This window comes from Oxyura jamaicensis, chromosome 1, assembly GCF_011077185.1.
Source record: "Oxyura jamaicensis isolate SHBP4307 breed ruddy duck chromosome 1, BPBGC_Ojam_1.0, whole genome shotgun sequence".
Classification (NCBI taxonomy): domain Eukaryota; kingdom Metazoa; phylum Chordata; class Aves; order Anseriformes; family Anatidae; genus Oxyura; species Oxyura jamaicensis.
Window position 1 is genome coordinate 135,749,281 of NC_048893.1, and position 20,257 is coordinate 135,769,537.

A 20,257-nucleotide genomic window follows, 5' to 3' on the forward strand; every position below is an offset into this window, starting at 1 on the left:
ATCTTTTTTTATCTAGCAGAATTTGAACTATTTAGATGCTTTGTACCATCTAGAAAATTTGATATTTAATTTGGTTATGAGCAGAGTCACTTTGTCCATATATCATGAATAAAATAAGGTCATTCTATGGTGAAAAAAAAAATCCTAAAATTTAAACTGGTAATAGAATATATCTGTGGTTTGAACAGATATTTTAAAATCAAATGTTGCCTTCTTTATTGCTACGATCTGGGCTATGCGTATAAGAGCTCATAACGTAACCAACGGTGAACTTTGTGGGAATAGTGCAAGTTCTTCAGCTGCTTGAGATGATGTTGCTCTTGCAACAGCTGTCAGCGTTCATTTTTTCCCAATCAAATCACCCTAGAAACCCATGGTGCCCTCTTTCTATCTCAGATTTTGTAACCCTGAAGAAAGCAGAGACTCCAGAGCGCTGCAGTGCAGTGCAGGGTTGCTAGGATCAGGGAAGGCAGTGCTCTGGCAGAAACAGGGACGTGCAGCCTGGAGCTACTGCTCCCTTGTGCAGCAGCAAGACCCTGCACAGCAGGCAAACAGCGTGGCCTGCCCGGGGGCTGACAGGTAGCAGCAGGCAGCTGGTGGTAGCGCTTTGTCCGTGGGCAAGGCAGCTGCCATCAGCTGACCCCAAATCAGGGGCTACCCACATAAGTGAGAACAGTTGAGGGGCTGCATGAGGGGCCACAAGGTTGGTGGTCCCAATTTGAGGAAGCAGACATGCAGAATAGCACCTCAAGGGATTTATAGCTAAACCGCTGTCTTCTGTAGGAGACCAGAAATCTATTTGTTGTGCTGTGTTGAAAAGGGAAAATGCAGTTTAGTTGGGGTTTTAACTAATTAAAAGATCTTTCAACATGTAAAGAATGCTCAAATAAAATGTGAATGGTGTTGCAGTTGGAAAATAAGATCAAGAACATTACTCTTATCAATCAGCATAAATTGGAAAGAACACAGTTCTGGCTTCAAGCTCCCAACTAATTTAAATTTCACATAGACTAAATTTATCTATCATCTTCAGACAATATTTTCACTTTGAATAATGTATCTCTTGTGTTTATTTGCTAACTTCCCAACTATAAAATAGATATTTTAGCTATCTGATTCATTGCCATGTCGTTTGCTTCAAAGGCATTTTACCTCTACTTCACAAAATCCAATTTTTTCATGATCTTATTCATGCTATGCATATACAAGTATCGAAAGGTAATAATTAGACGCATCTGCTTACATTTGCCAGGAGCAGATGTTAGACAAATTAAAATGAACATAACTATCACTCAGCATCATTAAAGAAGCAACTCTATAATAATTTCTGAACTTTGACAGGCGGTTAAATATTCTACATTGGCATATTTATGCTATTTGCAAAAACCTCATGTACAAAATTATCTTCACATGCAGTTGAATCAAAAATGAACTGCGTAAGTGTTCCAGGTCACAACTTCTGCTTCCGTCCCCCCTAGAACAGTAAGTCGTCAGCCTCGACAGCGATGCTTATTAACACCATAGGACAGTCACATCAGCTCACAGACAATGCAGCAGAGTCCTAACTGACTTAACAGCACACTCTGGAAAGATAAGGATATAAGAATGGTGTTTTTAAGATAGATCAAAAGTCCATCTTTCTCAGTATTGCATTTCCAACCATGGCCAATGGTGAAGGCTCAAGATGAGTGTAAAAACAGACTGAATTTTGGTATTTCTTTGATATTCATCCAGCAACTAACTATGAAACAGCTCAGGGGCTTCCCAAGACCTTAGTGTATTTCGGGTGACAAGCAGTAGGTAAGACCTGCTCAGTTTAAACACACACACCCATATGTATATGGCTGAAAAAAGGAGTATCCTTTCATGTGTTTTGAGCCTGACATCTAGTAATTTCTTTTGGTGCTCTTTTCTTTCTTACAAGTGAAGAACTGTCAGCCTCCTCCACAACAGTTTTGTGTGGAGGGCTGTAAAAACAACTCTTTACAGATACCTTCAATATACCTCTTAGTTGCTTCTTTTCACAAAAGTCTTTGTGTGATTATTCTGTCCTCATGTTCTGGGCATGTTCTAGGCCTTCCATTATCCTTGCTGCAGTTCTTGGGACTTTTTGTGCTTTGTCCTGTTAGGGATGTGGACCAGATCTGTACACGGTATTCAATATGTAGGCATACTAAAAAGTTGTGGCACAATTATTTTTTCTTTTTTTCTATTCCTTTCCAATACAGTCTTAAACTTCTATTTGCTTTTTTTGAGTTCCCAGATACGGAACTGATCTCTTCATAAAACTGCTGATTGATATCACAACATTTTTTTCCAGAGTGGTCTTAGTTAGCTTAGAAACTACGACACTTTCTGTAGTTAGGATTACTTTTTCTCTATTTGCCTCACTTTCCATCAACATTGAATTTTATCTATTTTATCACAAGGCATCCAAAATGCTGTTGTCCTTCTGCATCTCCTCAGACTCACATCTTTCATTTTTACTGTTTTGAGAAATGTTGCAGCAAATATAAGCACCTTAATGTGCATCCCCTAGAATCATAGAATATCCTAGTTGGAAGGGGCCCACAAGGATCATTGAGTTCAATTCCCAGGTCCCCAAAGGACCACCCAAAAATTCAGACCATATGCCTGAGAGTGTTGACCAAATGCTTCTTGAACTCTGTCAGGCTTGGTGCCGTGACCACTGCCCTGGGGAGCCTGTCCCAGTGCCTGACCACCCTCTGGGTGCAGAACCTTTCCCTAACCCCCAGCCTGACCCTCCCCTGTCCCAGCTCCATGCCGTTCCCTCGGGTCCTGTCGCTGTCCCCAGAGAGCAGAGCTCAGCGCCTGCCCCTCCGCTCCCCTTGTGAGGGAGCTGCAGGCCACCATGAGGCCTCCCCTCAGCCTGCTCTGCTCTGGGCTGAGCAAACCAAGGGACCTCAGCTGCTCCTCTCATCTTCCCCTCACAGACCCTTCACCATCTTCATAGTCCTCCTTTGGACACTCTCCAACAGTTTTACATTTTTCTTATACTGTGGCGCCCAGAACTTCACACAGTACTTGAGGCGAGACCGCACCAGTGCAGAGCAGAGCGGGACAATCACTTCCCTCGACCAGCTAGCAGTGCTGTGCCTGATGTACCCCATGGTATAGTTGGTCTTCCTGTCTGCCGGGGGAATGCTGCTGGCTCATGTTCAGCTTGCTGTTGACCAACACCCCCAGATGCTTTTCTACAGGGCTGGTTTCCAGCATCTCTTTCCACAGTCTTTTACGCATAGCCACGGTTGCCCCTTCACAGGTGCAGAATCCGGCACTTAGCTCTTGCTAAACTTCATATTGTTGGTGATTGCCCAGATCTCTGTTCTGTCTAGATCTCTTTGCAAGGCCTCACCACCCTCGATAGAGTCAACAGCTCCACCCAACTTGATATCATCCACAAACTTGCTCAAAAAATCTTCAGGTCCTTAATCCAAATCGTTTATGAAAACACTGAAGAAGACTGGTCCTAAAATGGAGTTGTGGGGAACCCCATTAGTGGCAGGTTGCCATCTTGATGTAACCCCATTTACAAGAACCCTTTGGACCCAATCCACCAGCCAGTTGTTCATCCATCTTATTATGTTTTTATCTAACCATATTCTGGTCATTTTGTCCAAAAGTATCAAAAGCTTTACTGAAATCCAGAAAGATTATATCAGCTACCCCCGTCCACTCTGTTTATGAGTGCGATGACCAGAATGGAGACTTGCACAGCCCCCCATTCAGGTCTGCCAGTGACCTCCTGCTGCTGCGAAAAACGACTGTTAACTTCTGTTGTTTGTCTGTTGTGTTTTTTCCTGGTCATTAATCCATGGCTTTTTTGCTCTATGAAGCTTTCTTTAAGACCATTTGAGGATTTTTCATAAATATTTATGCCCTTAGCAAATTATTGCTTTGGTGTTTTTTGTGCGTTTGTGGGCCTTTTTTTAAAATGTTTTTAACTGTTTTTTTTTTTTTTTTTTTTTTTTTCTAGTTTAGATGTGACTTCATATATTTGAAGTGCATCTTTTCCCTTCTAATAAAATTATTTATCCAAAATTTCAACCATTCTTTGTTTGTTACTTAACAGTTATTTCTGATATACAGAAGCTCATGTTATGATGACTGTAAACAATCTTTTCTCCAATTTGGAGCCTTATGTTTATAAAATCTACTTTTTGAAATTAAATAGTACTTTCATGAAATTTTAGACTTTTCTTAGTTTTAAAGGATAATTTCCTAATTTCAGTGGGGTTATGGAGGAAGCAATCCATAGCAGCATTTTGACCCATGACTTACGCATTGCTTACAACCAAGTCAAGAGTGTCTTGTCTTGTTTCAGGTTTCACCAAAAGCTTCTTCATGAATCAGTCATTTCTGGTGTCATTTAGTCTCTGTATCACACCCCAATCTGACATTTATCCAGTCTATGTGGGGGTGATTTAAGTTTCTAATTACTAATTTTTTTTTTTTTATTTTTTTTTTGCAACCGCTTAGATCTCTCTTGGCACCTCACTGACACCATTGTCATCCTGATTAGGCAGTGGCAATTTATTTCTAATACTTACATGGTGCTGGCTTTTTAATCTATAGAGACTATGTGTAACATTCAATACAGTTAACTATCTGACGCAAAGCTTTCTTTGACAGTACATCCTTCTTTTTCTTGCCTATGTGGTTTCTTTTGTGTTATAGGTTTCCGCTGACTGCTTGCCTTCTATTAAGTCTGTGATGTTTGTGTTAGATCAATATTCTAACTCCAGACTAGGTATCCTAGTTCCTTCATCTTAATTTCAGACTTCTAGCATTTTAATAGCAGTATGTATGCATTTGATCTGGTTACTTATTTTTCTGTGCTAGTATTTTTGAGAGTAGAATTAGCTTAACTTGTGTCCTACATGTGTTCTACCAACTTAACCTCTTTCTCAAGCATATAAATCTTTTAATATTTCACCCCTCTATGATTCATCACCCAAGGCCAGATTTTCTTCTGCACCTTTTTTCCTTTCTAATCATATTTAATTCAGCTCCCTTCTTTAGTAACATTTCTATTGTTTAGTGCCAGCAGCTTTACCTGAACCCTGTTTTGTTATACAGACTTTGTTCTAAAAGTTTTTCTGGTTCCTGATGGGTCTAAACCTTTCATCCCTACACTGTTAACCTGAAAGACTGATTCTACTGCCAGCATGAAAAAGCACTGCTGAAACAAGAGCAGAGGTAGATGATGGAGAATATAATTTTTATATTTGAGGAAGCCATCTGATTATCATAACTGACATGCTCTGTAGAATACTAATCTCTGGCTGAAAGCAATGTCATATAATGTACCTTGCTAATACTCCTTCCCTCAGCCACATTTTGGCCACCCAAAGGCCTAGTGGGGAAAATGATTTCTGGCCTCCTAAATGTGCTTTGCTCTTTCTGAGGTATCTGGCAGATGAATTAGGTAGGTAATCGAACAGTGATTATAGGCTGTTCCTGTGATAGGAAGAATCTAGTTCTTTAGGTAACTGGCCTATGGCTGTAACTGTCCTCCTTCTGAATTTGAAGAGCACCACTGAAATCAGCATCTCCACCTGGCACAGCTGTATACAAGTAATTTTGCTGCAGGAGAGGTGTTATCACATTACTAGCATAACACCACACAGCATAACAGTCTGGTAAGGAAAAAATAATTAAGGGAGGTATGTAGACTGAGTTTTAAGTTCTCAATCTTTTTACCAGATTTCCTAGGAAATAAAAACACTTACCTTCTCTCCTTCCAATTAGTACCATGTCAGGAGGAACATTGCAGTACACAACTAGCCCTTTCTACATTCAGTTATTTTAAGTAAACATACCGCAGAATACATTTACAAATTTTCGTCTGTGCAGGTATCCTGTGTGGCACTGTCATGCTGATGTCAGAAAGTAGCCCAAAATATAGCTTTGTGAAAAGTATTTTTACTATAGATGGATGAAGAAGAAGGTAACTAACATATAATCCACAGCAGGAACAGTTTTGCTCAATGCATTTAAAGTAGATACAAACCCCTGAGAGTGTCAGCTGTCATCAAAGAATTCTATTTAAAAAAAAATGCCTTTAAATCTATAAGTTTGGAAGATTTGTCATTAAATACGTATTTCATGCTGATCATTTAGACTGTCCTGTTTGTGGCCTAAGAATTTGGGCAACGCTGCAGTTCAAAACCCTCCTCACTTTTATTTTTGTGGTGTTATATCTTGCTTCCCTAATTACAAAAGCTATTAGCAGATTTTTGCAATGTTCAGGTCACATGCAGGAGGCGAGACATCCTCCTCAGCAAGCCATTTTCCTTTAAACTCAACTCAGCCTAATTTTTTAAAGGGCATTGGCAGGGGACACTCTCTTCCACTTCTTTCACAACCCTGTATGACAAGAAGTTTGTGTGTGGGTTGAATATCACGTATATTTGCAGTATTTCTTTTTGCATGCTTTTTTTACTCATTTATTTTGCTTTTTGCCAAATTACATGAGCATAGCTGTCGCATGATCAGTTTATCCTACCTGCAGTAATGAGTTTTTTGCAAAAGCATTGTTTTCCTTTTGACTTACCATGCATCCCAATTTTGTTACTGCAGGATGTAAAATTGGATTTAAAATTGCTGATAGGGTGAAAGCATGGAGTAAGAGAAGCTGCAATATAAGTAACTTGTCTGAAGGAAAGGGAACCGGCTGAGCAGTGAAGTTAACTGATCACCTTTCCCACTCTCTTCCACTGCAGAGATATTTATTCTGGTTTATTTCCTTTCTCAAAAATGAACACATAATATCTGGATCCCAGTGAATGTGCCATTTACACATAAAGAGGCACAGTTACACCTTGTCATGGTGTAGGGGAGCCTCAGGGCAGGCTCTGGCAGCCAGGGCACGTCCCACTGCCCCACCACGAGCAGGCAGCCAGAGGCACCGTGACAGCCCCATCCCTGGCAATGGGCAGCCCCAGGGGACAGGGATGGGATGAGGCTGGGCCCACAGGTTGGGGCACAGCTGGGTGGGGGCCATGTCTGTGCAGGGATATGGGGATTTGGAGCCCAGCCCTGCTGTGGCCTCACCGTGTCAGGGGCTGGTGGCCCCAGGGTGATGCGGGGGCCTGGGCAGGATGGGGACAGCCAGGTCTGTAGGTACTCTCCAGGCCCAGCACACCCAGCCTTCATGGGCTGCAATATTGAAAAGTACAAGGAGAATGTTTCACGTTATGCATTTGAAAAGTATTTGATGTCCAATATGTTCCCACTCGCTTTCTCAGATGGCATTTTGTTCATACTGCCTTTCTCAAACAGGATTTCCTTTAGGACTGTTTGGTGGTTCAGATAATCACAGACAACAAGTAGGAATTTGGGCATCAGCCTTGATGCTCTAGTGCCAGTGAGATTGGCTGGTTCCCAAAGTCAGCAAAATAAATAGATTGGGAGGTGAGAAAATTTTAAAAGTTCTCTTCATACCAGAGTAAATATTCCTTTTTTTAACCAAAAAGTGTAGATGGCAGCAGACACGTATTTCAGTTTTCATTCAAGGGCATGTTTTCCTTAGCCCCCTGTTCCTAAATATAGTTTTGTTTTATTTGTTAACTCTGGCGTGATTAAAAAAAATCATGCAAGTTCTAAAGTGTCTTTAAAAAAGGTCTTTTGATGATTTCATAGTGACAAAAAGACTGTATAATTTTTAGCCTGAAATATGGCTTTTACTGAAAATTGTTTTGGATGGTTTTGATGTTCAGTGAGAGCAAATAAGAGTGTCATGGAGTTACATATTTATGGTCACAGTATTTAAAAGCCATTTGTGTATTCACAGGTCTTAGTACTTCTATCACTGCTGTCCTGGTACACCTTGCAGACACTGAAGGAATTATGCATACAATAGAGTAAGAAATAGGACATATTGAACAAATACAACAAGTAAGATCAACTTAAACAACTTTGAGTATTTTTTTTTTCCTTTCAGATTTTTACTGATAATTCAAGTAATGCCAAAGAGAGTTATAACTTGACATGTTTCTGGAAAGAATGATGCAGAAGTGTGAGAAGTCCTTTGTTCGCTAAAATGGGTACCTACTAGATCTCAAATTTTTATCCCAAATATCTCATAACAGGCAAAACATCCCATAGCTTTAAGATTTTAGGGTACTAACTCAGTTCTCCAACTCACTGGTGGCACATCCCGTGACTGTGTAGGAGGCACACTCCATTAGTTGTCAGTTCCCATCTCTCTAAGGTCAGCTGCTTCAATCGTGGGAACTAGCTGACAGCTGATAAAGGTTGATTTTTTTTCTTCCCCGTAGGCTGTTAGCAGGATTTCAATTAGTGCAATTAAATGTACCTGTTTTCTTGAGGTCCTGTCAGCTCCAAAATAAATAAATTTGTGCTGCATGCAGCAGGTTCATTGTTTCACTGAGCCCAGTGTTTTTTTTTTTCTTCCTGATAAGTGTTTTTGTAAAGCGTATTTGCTGTTTTTTTTCCTTATTATTTTTTTCTTAATTAATCTCTTTGAGGGTTGTCTTTTAGCATAGCATCTAAATATTTGAATTTTCTATTTATCTTCCTTTTTTAATTTTTGTAGGAGGGCTCCATCAAATATTGAATTTTATGTTTTACCTGTCCATTGTTAAGTAGATTTTGACTGCAATTCACCACACGATTTTGGACAGATCTTGAGGGGTGTAACAAAAGACCACAGCTTCTTTTAGCTAGCTTTCTGCCACCAGATCAGAGGGTGTTATAACCTTGATGTGTAAAAGTGTGTGCTAGTTTTCCTTTGATCAGTCCATTGAGAATGGAAACTCCTGATTACTGTGGCATTGTAATGCCCATGATACTTTTAATCAAAGAAGGAACATTCAAGTATTCTCCCTTTACCTGTTATGAATTAAATAGTTGCGACTGGCTTCTTCTTGTCCTGACTTACGTCCTCGGACTGATACATTTGCAGAAACTTGATGTTTGGATGAGAGAATACCCCAAAACCATGATGGCATCCCCAAGAATTTTTTGTGGGGCAGACGAACATATAAAGATAAAATCCAACATACTTTGACAAGTAAGCTCCCATGGCTGTGGCAGGGATGTGCCATGGGGCAGTGCCTACTGACGGCTGCCCAGCTACTCCCTCTGTTCCTGCTCCAAAACTTCTCTGGCAGTGACCACCATGGCTCCCTGAAAAGCTGGGGACCAGGCTGCTTTAGCGAGTTGCCATGTCAACCATACTCCCTCTGCGTGCAGAAAGCCTGGCGCTGGTTGGTATGGCAACCCTCCTCAGAGCACGGAGAGATGCTCGGCGGGGGACAGGCTCTTTGGAGAAGGCACCCTGGTTGCGGTGGAGATGGAAAGTCTTATGCCAAAGAGTATGAAAAGAGGGCAGGAAAGACACAGGCTATCATATGTTCATTTGGAAAAGTTTATTTTGCAGTATCAAATGGGTTCTTGGAGGCTAAATATCTCCTTATGCCTATTTATAACTCCATTTGTTTCAGTAGAAGAGGAAAAAAAAAACATGGTAATTTACTAAAAGGATACCAAGACAACATGGATACATGGATCACACTGAAATTAGTGTAATTAAGATACCTGAGCATTGCATTTTCTTAACAGAATAATATTTTAGCACATGACAGAGAAAACATGGTGTGTTTTCAACCTGTCATTTTCTAGGTGTCGAAGAGAAGCCTGAACTTATAGGTGAGACGAATCTTTAATATAACAGCAGGTAGACCAAGAAATGTTGGAGAATGATGTTTTGGTGAGGTAGGGTACATGTGTGCTTGTGTCTGTGCATACATCTTCACTCAGGCTGCTTGTGAGCTATGTCTAACACCAGTTTCAATGCGAGGTTCTGATCAGGCAGTTTTCTTTTAAGACTGCAGAACAACGGACTACGGTAGCTTTTTTCCATTTACTGACAACTAACAAAGTAATATATTGTTTAGATGCATTGGGAAAATCACACTGTCAACAGTTATAATAATGTTTTTCTATAATGTGAAAGTTGTTGAAGCTTTTAGAACATTTTGAACTCTGAGAAAAAAATGTTTAAGTGATGATCTCAGACACTTGAATAGTATTGCTGGTAAATTCTAACTTCTTAAGGTTAGCCTTTCTGAATATGTCTTTATTAAATTAATGTTTAAATTAACTATAACTGTGAATTAATATGTTCATTAATCTATTTCTCAGGTCTCTTCTGTGTATAGTAGGGGAACAGATTTACAGCTGTGTTGTCATGCATAAGATTCATGAGTTTGGCTTTGCAACTCACTTTGGCTTATTGGGAAGGATGCAACTCAATCATCAATGGTTCAAGAATAGCTCTTTATACTACAGCAGGCACTTTTTGAAATTATATGAAAGGGAAACAAAGGGATCTTGTAATTATATATAGACTAAGGCATGGATTATCATACATCTTTTTATCCACTGAATAAGCATTACTTTATTAGGTCAGAAAAAATAAATTATCCAAAAGCTGATGCTAATAGTTGCATTTGTCTGTTGGTCAAGAAAACAACAATGAGAATTTATGTCCAAATGAAAATCTAAGATGGTAATCTGGACTTCAAGTAGATACGAGGCTGTCCTTCAAAGCAATGGAATAGTTCTTTTTTGCACAACCTTTTCCCGTATTTCCAGTAATTTTCAATATGTTTGTTTTACATGAATAATTTACTTTGATTAACTGCCATATTAATAATATTCCATCATCATTATTAATTATAGTGTTTTACTGAGCAGTCACTTTGAAGAACCCCAATGAGGACTTTAACGTCCTCAGTACATAGCAAATTAAGAATGTAAACAGTGAGAGTCAATTTTAGATTATAATTGCTGCTTTTAATTTAATTTTGATGAACAAAGTATATATTTAAAAGAATTCTTTCCTTTTTTATTGAATATGAAAGAGAAAAAATAGAGATAGCTAACCCTGTAATAGAGAACAAATTTGTTTGTGTTTAATATTGCATTGTATTAGTATTTATAATTCATTAGTCCTATAATTTGTGCATAAGGTACTCTTCTGTAGTGTAATACAATGCATTCTGCGTGTTTGAACTGACTTTGTAGTTAAATTTTAGTTGCACTTCCTGCATGGCATGTTCAATCAGTGAAGAGACAAATAACATGTAGGAAACACTGAAAAAATTATTTGAACATAGCATGTATAATATTTGTGTGTGTATAATTCTTGCTTAAGATGTTTTGAAATCACGGATAATACACACAAAAAGGACAGATATATCATGATCTATTTAGGTTGCACTATACACCTCTTTACCATTGCATCAAAATTCTTTCATGTATTATATGCTATTTGAGTTTTTTCTTTTTTTCTTTTTTCTTTTTTTTTTTTTGTCCCAGAGAAAACTGTGTTTAAAAACAAGAAGCTACCTTTATTTGCTCCTCTCCTTACATTAGTGGCATTGCTGCATTGATAAAAGTCATGAATGCTTGTCATAGTTCCTTACCCTCCTAGGATGGTCCATGGTCGTGGTCTTTGAATACACAAAAGAAAGCTGATGGTGCCTGTGCAGACAAGCTTTTCCCATTTTGAGGACAGGACATTTCTCCTGTACTTGGGAAGCACTATGTTCGTCCTTCTGTCAGGGCTTCAAGCGTGTTTTTTTTTTTTTTTTTTTTTTTTTTTTTTTTTTTTTAACCATTCTTGACCTAAAGTATCAATTACTGTGAGAAACTGGAGAGGGGAAAAGGGGACCTTGAATACGGTCTGGTATTGTATGGAAAACAAATATGATTTATGGAGGTCTTCGCAGCTAAGAAAATTGTTCACTGCTCTGTACAACAGTTAGAATTTCCTAAAGCTGGTGGCTCTGTGTCCTCTTTGACAGATAATAGCACCTAATGCTGAAGCTGTAGTGGGATTAATCTCTTCTAGCTTTAGACATCTACCCTCTTGACCTCTGTATCAGAGCTAGTCATCATAAGCTACCCTGAAGGAAGGTGGCCCTAAATAAACTTTTCAGGCTACTTACCTAGGGGCAAAAATCCATTTTCTCATTTTACCTAAAAGATACTGAGTGTATTTTTCAAATCCGCACTGAAACCATTTTAGCATTTTCCTCTGGAGTGCTGAAAAGGATAAATTTTCCATTATGGGTACGAAGCCTAGCAAATTAGCTACTCAAATAATGAATGCTGACGTTATCATAGGGTTTAATAAACAGTTTCTAGTACTAACGTTGGTAGAACTACCCAAAAGAACTGACCTTCCCTGCTCATTCTATTGTTGCTTGCACTACTAAGCAGTTTCTGTGCCATTCTTACATGTTTGATGCTGCTTTTTTTTTTTTTTTTTTTTTTTCTTTTTTTCTTTGAGCTTATTAGAACAAGTGTGATGATAAATAGCCATGGTTTGTATTCATTCTTTCTATCTTATCATCTTCAGAACAGGTCAGTTGGTAGAAGACCACAAATGTACAGTGATCTGTCAAGGTGTATGGAGACACGCAGCCTTTCTTGGGCAGTCTGTTTCTGCTGTGTCTGTTGTTTGAAGTCCAGAGAGTAGGATGAGGCAGACATAGGACAGTAGACTGGCATTGCAGAAGATACTTCTTAAGCATTTTCCTTAGTAGATACCCAGTGAAGAACTGGTATCAAACTGATATTTTGCATGTGATATTGTATGATTTTTAAACACCTAGTTGGAGTATCGTTACTTCCAATGCATGCAAATGTAGTCATATACATTAGCAGGTGTATAGATAGCTGTTTTCAAGATGAGATGAAATAAAAAGTGAAGGTTAACTGAGGAAGTGCTAATAAAATGTGTACCTCAGAGGCAGTATTTGGTTTTTCTTTCAGCCTAGATGCTGGAAGTTTTTGCAGTTTGCTGGATGTTGCTGGTTTTGTGTGCAGTTTGTAAACTCCTTTCTGTGTTGTTCCCTGCCACAGTAATTTTAGTTAAATAAATGGATAAAATGACAGAATATTACTGCTAGTATTGTTACACATATTTTACATAGCTAGTTAATTACTCCATTTATTAGCTGTTAGCATGTATTTTTTTTTCAAGCCAAAGGAAAAAGGAACTCTCCTGAAGTTCTGGGATGTTCAAATGTACTGCTTCTGTTACATTTTAGTGCTATCTGGGTCTGCTTCTTTCAATCCTATACATTGCCCCCCCATTTCTTTATTTCTGTCTGGCATTGTTTTGTCTGTATATTGTGCATTTATACTTAGTGAGCTTTGGTGGGTATACTGCGCATGTGCCTACAGCTTTTATAATCCCCAGTTTCTTGACATTGACATGCAAAGAATTATGAAAGCCAAACACACAGCAAATTTTAAAATGTTAATAGAAACAGGCTTTAATTAAGCCGTAACAGAACTGGTAGAGGATGTTCACTCTAACGCATCAGTGTCAGAAAGCCAGTTGCATGGAACAGGGGGAGAGATGTGCTCCTCCCAACGGGAGCGAGGCAAGCGCGCATGGACCTCCCTCGCTGATGAGCAGTGACGAGGAGTCCCACTGAAGCAAGCCTCTGAGAGAAACGCTGGAGCATGTTTCTCCTGAGCAGTCATGTCAGATTTGAGTTTCAAAGAATGAGTTTCCATTCAGGCAGTTCCACACAGGCTCTTTTCTCCCATCTCTGGGTCCTTTTGTTTTCAAAGGTCTCTTATTAGTTTCCTAAAACGGGAACAGCTTGCCCTTGATAACTGTAATGATTTATTTGGTAAGCAATTAAAATTGATTTCTTAAAGCTATAGCAGCTACCTCATTAGATAGAATGAATCACTGAATAAAAAATGCAAAGGCTCTGAGTATGAAATGCAAGTTAAATTTGATTTCAAGGAGAGGATTTAGGGGTTGAGGGAAGCAGGGCAGGATCATTGCCTGAAATTGTGTTGTCTCCATGTGAGACCCGTTACAAGAATGGACCATTCCCAACAGTTGTACTTAGAAACCCAGAACATCCTTTTCCCAAACAAGCAGCAAGCCTGAGGGCTTTTGTATCTCCAGCTTGTAGAACCAGATGCAAATGCAGGTATCCTGTGGCTTGCACACCTGCTGCTAAATATTTAAATGTGTTTGGAGATCACATAATTTCTCAGTGTTCTGTGAAGAGTTTCATAAATAGTTTTATTGTTTAAAGCACTTCTGTAATTTGAAAATCAGAGTTTTAATGGCCTGTACTTAGTCTCTTTTTTTAAAAAAATGTTAAATACAGCAATATTATTAGACCTGAAAGCAATGTTTTCTTTGACTTCAAACATCTATTTCCATATACAAGAAAGTATTATTTTTCAGTTGCTTTCTTCTTTTATTTCATGCATAAAAATAGGCTTCCTAAAAATTGAAATGTTCTTCCACACTTTGAAAGTTATGAGAGAAAGAAACCGTAAAGGTTTTTCTTTTCAAACAGGAAATTTTGCTATTTCATGTGATTTTCTTTTCAGTTTTGCTGGCACATAACTTTGAAATGTTCCCATACAGTTTTATATATATTCATAATAGCATGAAGCTAACAAATGAGGCATATTATCTAAGGCTTCTGGAGTGTTTCAATGCAGTGTTATTATGCCATGACCAAGGCAAGTTAACAAATTCCAAAATGAAAGGAAGATTTTCATAATGTATCTTTTAGGCATCTATATTCATGTTTAGGATCTCAAGTTAGCAATCACAGCTTTTCACAGCTGCTACAGACCTTTATTGGCAAAATTATGAAAACCAACCATTGACATTAGTATGTGTTGTATGTAGCCTGTTGATGGGAAAATCTTTATGTCACTGCAAGATGCGTTCTCACACAAAGACACATGTATAAGTGACACCTTAGCAGCTTATTTTTCAGATATGATTTAGAACATTGCTTTAAAATACTTAAGATGTTTTTCAGTTCCTCTATTAGTTTTGAAAGTGGGGAAGGTTACAGCATTTACCTATGCTGTTGTTTATTATTCCACAGACATAATAATTTCAGGTAATTTTCAAAAGGATTAAATGAAAGAAAAGGAGGACAAAATATACCAATAATAGTTGTATTTCTTAAAATTTTTATTTTTTAAAAAAATTACTAACAGCAAATTAAGCTAGTGACAGGAAAAAAAAAAAAAAAAAAGACTTTTTCTAGTTACGGCAAGTATGATTGACTGTTGTACTTCTATTTTTTCTCACCAGGATTACACTTTGACTATGTATTTTCAACAGTACTGGAGAGACAAGAGACTGGCATATGCTGGCATACCTCTCAACCTCACACTTGATAATCGAGTGGCAGATCAACTCTGGGTGCCTGACACTTACTTCTTAAATGACAAGAAATCATTTGTGCATGGCGTTACTGTGAAGAATCGAATGATTCGCCTTCATCCAGATGGAACGGTGCTTTATGGCCTCAGGTCTGTACTTTCATGATGAAGATTTCATAGCCATTGTTATGTATTGTTGATATTCGTTTCCTGGTACAAGGTTATTACAAACAGTGTGCAGCATATTATGTAACCTTCCCTGCAACTCTGAAAGATGCCCGTAGAAAATAAATGACACAGTCAATGTTTCTTAATTTTGCCAGAAGCATCTTCAGTCAGGTTTTATCTTATGTAGAGTCACCATATCTGGAAAGCCCAGTGGCTATAGGAAGCAAAAAGGCAAGCATTAATTGTAAACCTGAAAATTTTGTTCCAAATACAGGCAGTAAGATTGAATGTGGGCATATATGTTGCTTCTTGATGTGACTTCAGTCTATAAAGAAAAAGAAAACCACAAACAGCCCTGGCTAAATGGAGTCAGCCGCTGTTAGGACCATGACTCTGTGTACCTTCAGTGATTTTTTCAAACAGGGATCAACATGTTTTACATTTCAAACAGAGCTACAAAGTGGCCTTGTGCTGTCCTGTGCTATACCTGTTTTAGGATTGGCCTGTGTTTTCGTTGTTTTCGATCATAGCTTCTATGGTTAGGAATGTGGACAAATCCTTCCCTTAAGACATTTAATATAATACACAAGCAAAAAACTGACTAGAAAATTTGGTCCATCACCTCTTTAACTCCTGTTAGATATCATGTATGGGCTATAGTTGGATGAATCTTTCTAGACAAAATAAAAACTGACTCAACCTATTAAGAAGTTCTGAGGAAACAGGATGTTCAATAAATGTTCATAATTAACTTAAGCAAAAGGAGGCTTTCATGTTGCATACTTTATATTCAATATTGAACACTGCAGGTTTAGGATTCTTTCCACAAGTAGTTAAATATATATATATATAAAAAAAAAAAAGATGTAGGACGTTGTTGTTTCCTGTACTCTATCTAAAGAACCATCCCCAACAGCAATGTAATAGAAAAGTGATAGAGATTAGAACTCTTGTGATCATAATAATGAATAAAAGTCTCTCTGCCACACTCTAAAAATATTTGGAGTCATTCAGGTGAGGATTATCTGTCATAAAATACCATATTTGAATAAGTTATCTTCCTCTTCTGTAGAACAGAAATGTCCACAAGCAGATTTCATTTCACTTGATAGTACTCACTTGGCAGGAATTTCACCAGTAGCTCATGTATATCAACCTTATTTCCATTCCTTTTCCTCTGAAAATACTCAGTGTTCATGGTCAGATTTTGCTGTGTGTGAAGCAGCTAAGTTACTTAATGAAAAATTATTGTCTGAAATTAAATTTGGGCAAAATGTAGGGTACTGTGGTCAGAGGGAAGAAAATATCTAACCCTTAGCTCTTTTGATCTAAGGACTTGAGCTTAGTGTTGCTCTGCCACTAGTCTAAGTTCTTGTATTGTGGTATGGGAGCATCCTGGTGGCCTCAGTCTCAAGCTGCTGTCTGGAGACAGTGATTCATCCTGTGGGCTGAGACCAGAACCTGGAATTTTATGTGCCACAAAATGCAAGGTTGCTGAGAATAACAGGAAATTTAGAGGGTTGCAACCGATTATAGGATATCTATGGAGCAAAGCAGTTCCTCAAAAATATATAACAAAAGTGATCCACAAGCCACACTGGCTCTGTATTCTCTTCTGAACAATGAATTTATTGTGCTGCTGAAGTACATGACCTTCAGTTATCCAAGTTTCATCTGTGTTTAGAGAAATCATTTTGCGACTGCAGTAAAGTCCATGAAGATGGGGGACTGGAACCATAGCTTTTTGAAGTTCAACCCATTTCTGGGGATTTTTTTTCTCTGGTTATACTGACTTTGTCCTACCTTGTTCAGAACAATATGCAAACATAAGACTATACAACTGCTTTTTCCATAATAGACCAAAACAGAAATAATAGCACTATAGACTGACTGGAGATGAAAAGTAGTCTCTCCGACTTCTTGTGTACTTGCCATTCATAGACTTCTTGTTCTCAGGCAGTACAATGTTAAATGTTATAAACAGAGTGGAGGAATGTATTTATTTCAGCTGGAAGGACTCAAGTAGTTATCATCTATGTATAAAGCATGATCGATATTTGCAAGGTGAAAAGGTTAATTGTGATTGGTCAGACAATGCAACTGGACTTACTTCTGTTCTTTTTTGGATGAATGTATTTCCGAATGAAGATGAAAAGAGGATCAAATAGCCATCAGGACTGTGACCCAGTCCTGTAAAAAGTATTTATATTGCTTAGACTGACTTATATTGTAAATTTTGGGGGTACAGAGAACATTCTTCTGTCAGTAAAACGTTCTTCTCCCAGTGTATTGTGGATGGGGTCCCTGCACAATGTATCAGAATAATTGAAGGTGATCAGTCCAGTAATAACACAGCAGGGAAATATAAGAGAAGCTATATCCAGAGGACAGATAACTGGAATAGGGAACTCTAATCAATTTAAAATATTTCTTTTATTTATCGCTTTCATGCAAAATGTACGTGTATCTGTGCACAACTTTATCTTTCTCTGGCTTGTAATTGTTTCTCTGTCACTGCTGTGATGATGACTTCTTAAAACCTCATTGTCCCACTGTGTCAGGCAGCATCCCATCCCATAAAAAATAAAACTGTTCTTTCCTGGTAGCATGCACAAGCTTGAGCAATTAACATTTGCTTTTGGTGAACATTTGTGCAATTTAAATTTGGTTTCTTAAAAGTTCATTCAGAAGGGACCTCTGAGCACTCAATTTACTCTGCATAAATGTGGTAAATCTGTTTCTGTATATATCTAGCTGTATCTTTTTTGTTTGTTTGTTTATTTGTATGGTTTTTACTGGATATTTATGACATTAAAAACTTACACTTTGCTGTAGTGTAAAAAGGTACTCAAGCAAGAATGTGCAGTTTCTTGTATAGACCCAGAGCATCTCCCAGCAGGAAGCTGGAGATGGGTTGACCTGAAATATTCTCCTGTTATATAATACTTGGTACCTGAAAGCTAGTGGGACTTATATAAAGGTGTTCGGAGGGTGCCTAGAGTGCGCATCAGTGACAGATCATGCTATAGGTGTGTCTGGGAGGGACAAAGATCCAGAGTGTACCTTTCTCACTGTCTACTGGTAGGAACACAAATGAGAAAATACGCTGTTGTGTTCATACACCCGTCTCTCCCTGTGCAAATAAATTAGAATATTCTCTTGCAAAAGCGCCTTCTACAGCCATAGAACTTCTGTTGTCCTCTGAGATAGTCGTAATGGATGTTACAACTCCCTTCCCGTGAATTTTTTGTGAAGTTATCCACCTAAATAGTTTGTTAAGGATAAGCATTCTTTCCTTCATTTTCTTGGAGAATTGGTTAAGGCATACATAATGAAAACAGGTGTGGTTTGTTGGTTGCTTTTTTTAGCGTGTAAGAGTTGAGGAAAAGCATCTACGTCTCTTCCCTTGAAATTCTGCACCTGAATTTTAAACTGGTACACCAAATGTATATAAAAATGCATAGTATAAAAATGCAGGTTCATCAGTAATGAGATGGTTTGCAAATTCATCATTAATGTGCTAGATTGACTACAATGGAAATAAATTTTTTTTAAAAAAGGCAAAAATATATTGTTGGGGAAAATTTTAGAATTCAATATGGCACTTTGTTACAAAATCCCTTTTAATTTACTTTTGAAAACTAGAGAAATAAACTCAACTTTAAAACAACGGATTTTGCTGGACTTGAAACAGTTTTTCAACATTTCATTTTTTTCTCCATCTGCCACAGAACAGTAATTCACACAGCTCTGATAATTCTGACATCTGTAGCAGACTTTTATTGCTTCATATTTTCTGACATAAAGTCATATTCTTTAATTTCAGCAAAGATTTTCGTAGTGTTTGCATATGCAGATAGGTCGAGTCACAAAGGGACTTCTCGTGTAAGTGTAAGTCGCAGTGAGTTCTGCTGAAGTCAGTGTAGCTGCTGCTCAATGTTAAAGTATGGACTAGATTCTCAGTTACAATAAGGACGTTTTTCAGTGTCCTCACTTTTAAAACAATAACAACATAACAACATCAATTGAAAAAAAAAAAAAAAAAGGTAGGATTACTGGTTGTATAGTAATTCTATATGATGATGTTTGTGTTTCAGAATCACAACGACTGCAGCTTGTATGATGGACTTGAGAAGATACCCGCTAGATGAACAGAACTGTACTCTGGAAATAGAAAGCTGTATGTATATAAGAAGATGAATGTAATACCTAGTTCAGATGCGGGGTGGTTTTCCTTTTGTACTACTGTAGAATATTTACACTGGAGACTATAACCACTATATGAATCACATAATTATCACCCACTGGATTTTTTGTTTGCTTATTTGACCTTCTTTAAAACATAAAGTGTCATCCATTTCTACGTGGATGGATCTCTCCTAGGAAAACAGTTTTAGGACAGAATGAAGCTGTTATTTGTTCCAGCCTGAGTTAGCAGAGGCAGTGACTGGGTGCTTATCTTCAACACAGGAGAATGAATGTTTATATTTTAATCAGATTAAATTTAAAGAGGGCAAACACTATGATATCATCTTCTTTCAATGTGCTTTTTTATGCACAGATGGTCTTGCTGCAGGACCCCCTGGGCTCTCAGATCAGCCCCATTTGTGGTTTGTAGTTCTCTTCGATGCAAAACCAGATTTTCTTTTCCACCTAGCCATGTTCTAGGACTGCAATATTCAGATGTATATTTCTGCTTCAAGAGTTCCTGCTCCTTTTCTGCTACTGGCTGGAGATTGTGTGCTAGTACTCTATATTCAGCTGGAGTCCTCCACTGCAGAAGCTAATGGAAATGGTGTGACTCACACTCTTCAGTGTGAGTGGAAAAGAAACTATGTTTGTCTGTATTTATAGAATAATCCACATT

General features: G+C 38.1%; 1 protein-coding gene across 3 annotated transcripts in view; it reads left to right on the top strand.

Moving 5' to 3' along the window:
• The window catches only part of GABRB3 (gamma-aminobutyric acid type A receptor subunit beta3), a 111,126-nt gene that overhangs the window by 66,440 nt on the left and 24,429 nt on the right, over nt 1–20,257 (top strand). For all 3 annotated transcript variants that reach the window (XM_035315335.1, XM_035315345.1, XM_035315328.1), the window contains exons 4-5: nt 15,152–15,372; nt 19,488–19,570. In XM_035315335.1, coding sequence (XP_035171226.1) covers nt 15,152–15,372; nt 19,488–19,570 — 304 coding nt within the window. The remainder of the gene's footprint in view (nt 1–15,151; nt 15,373–19,487; nt 19,571–20,257) is intronic.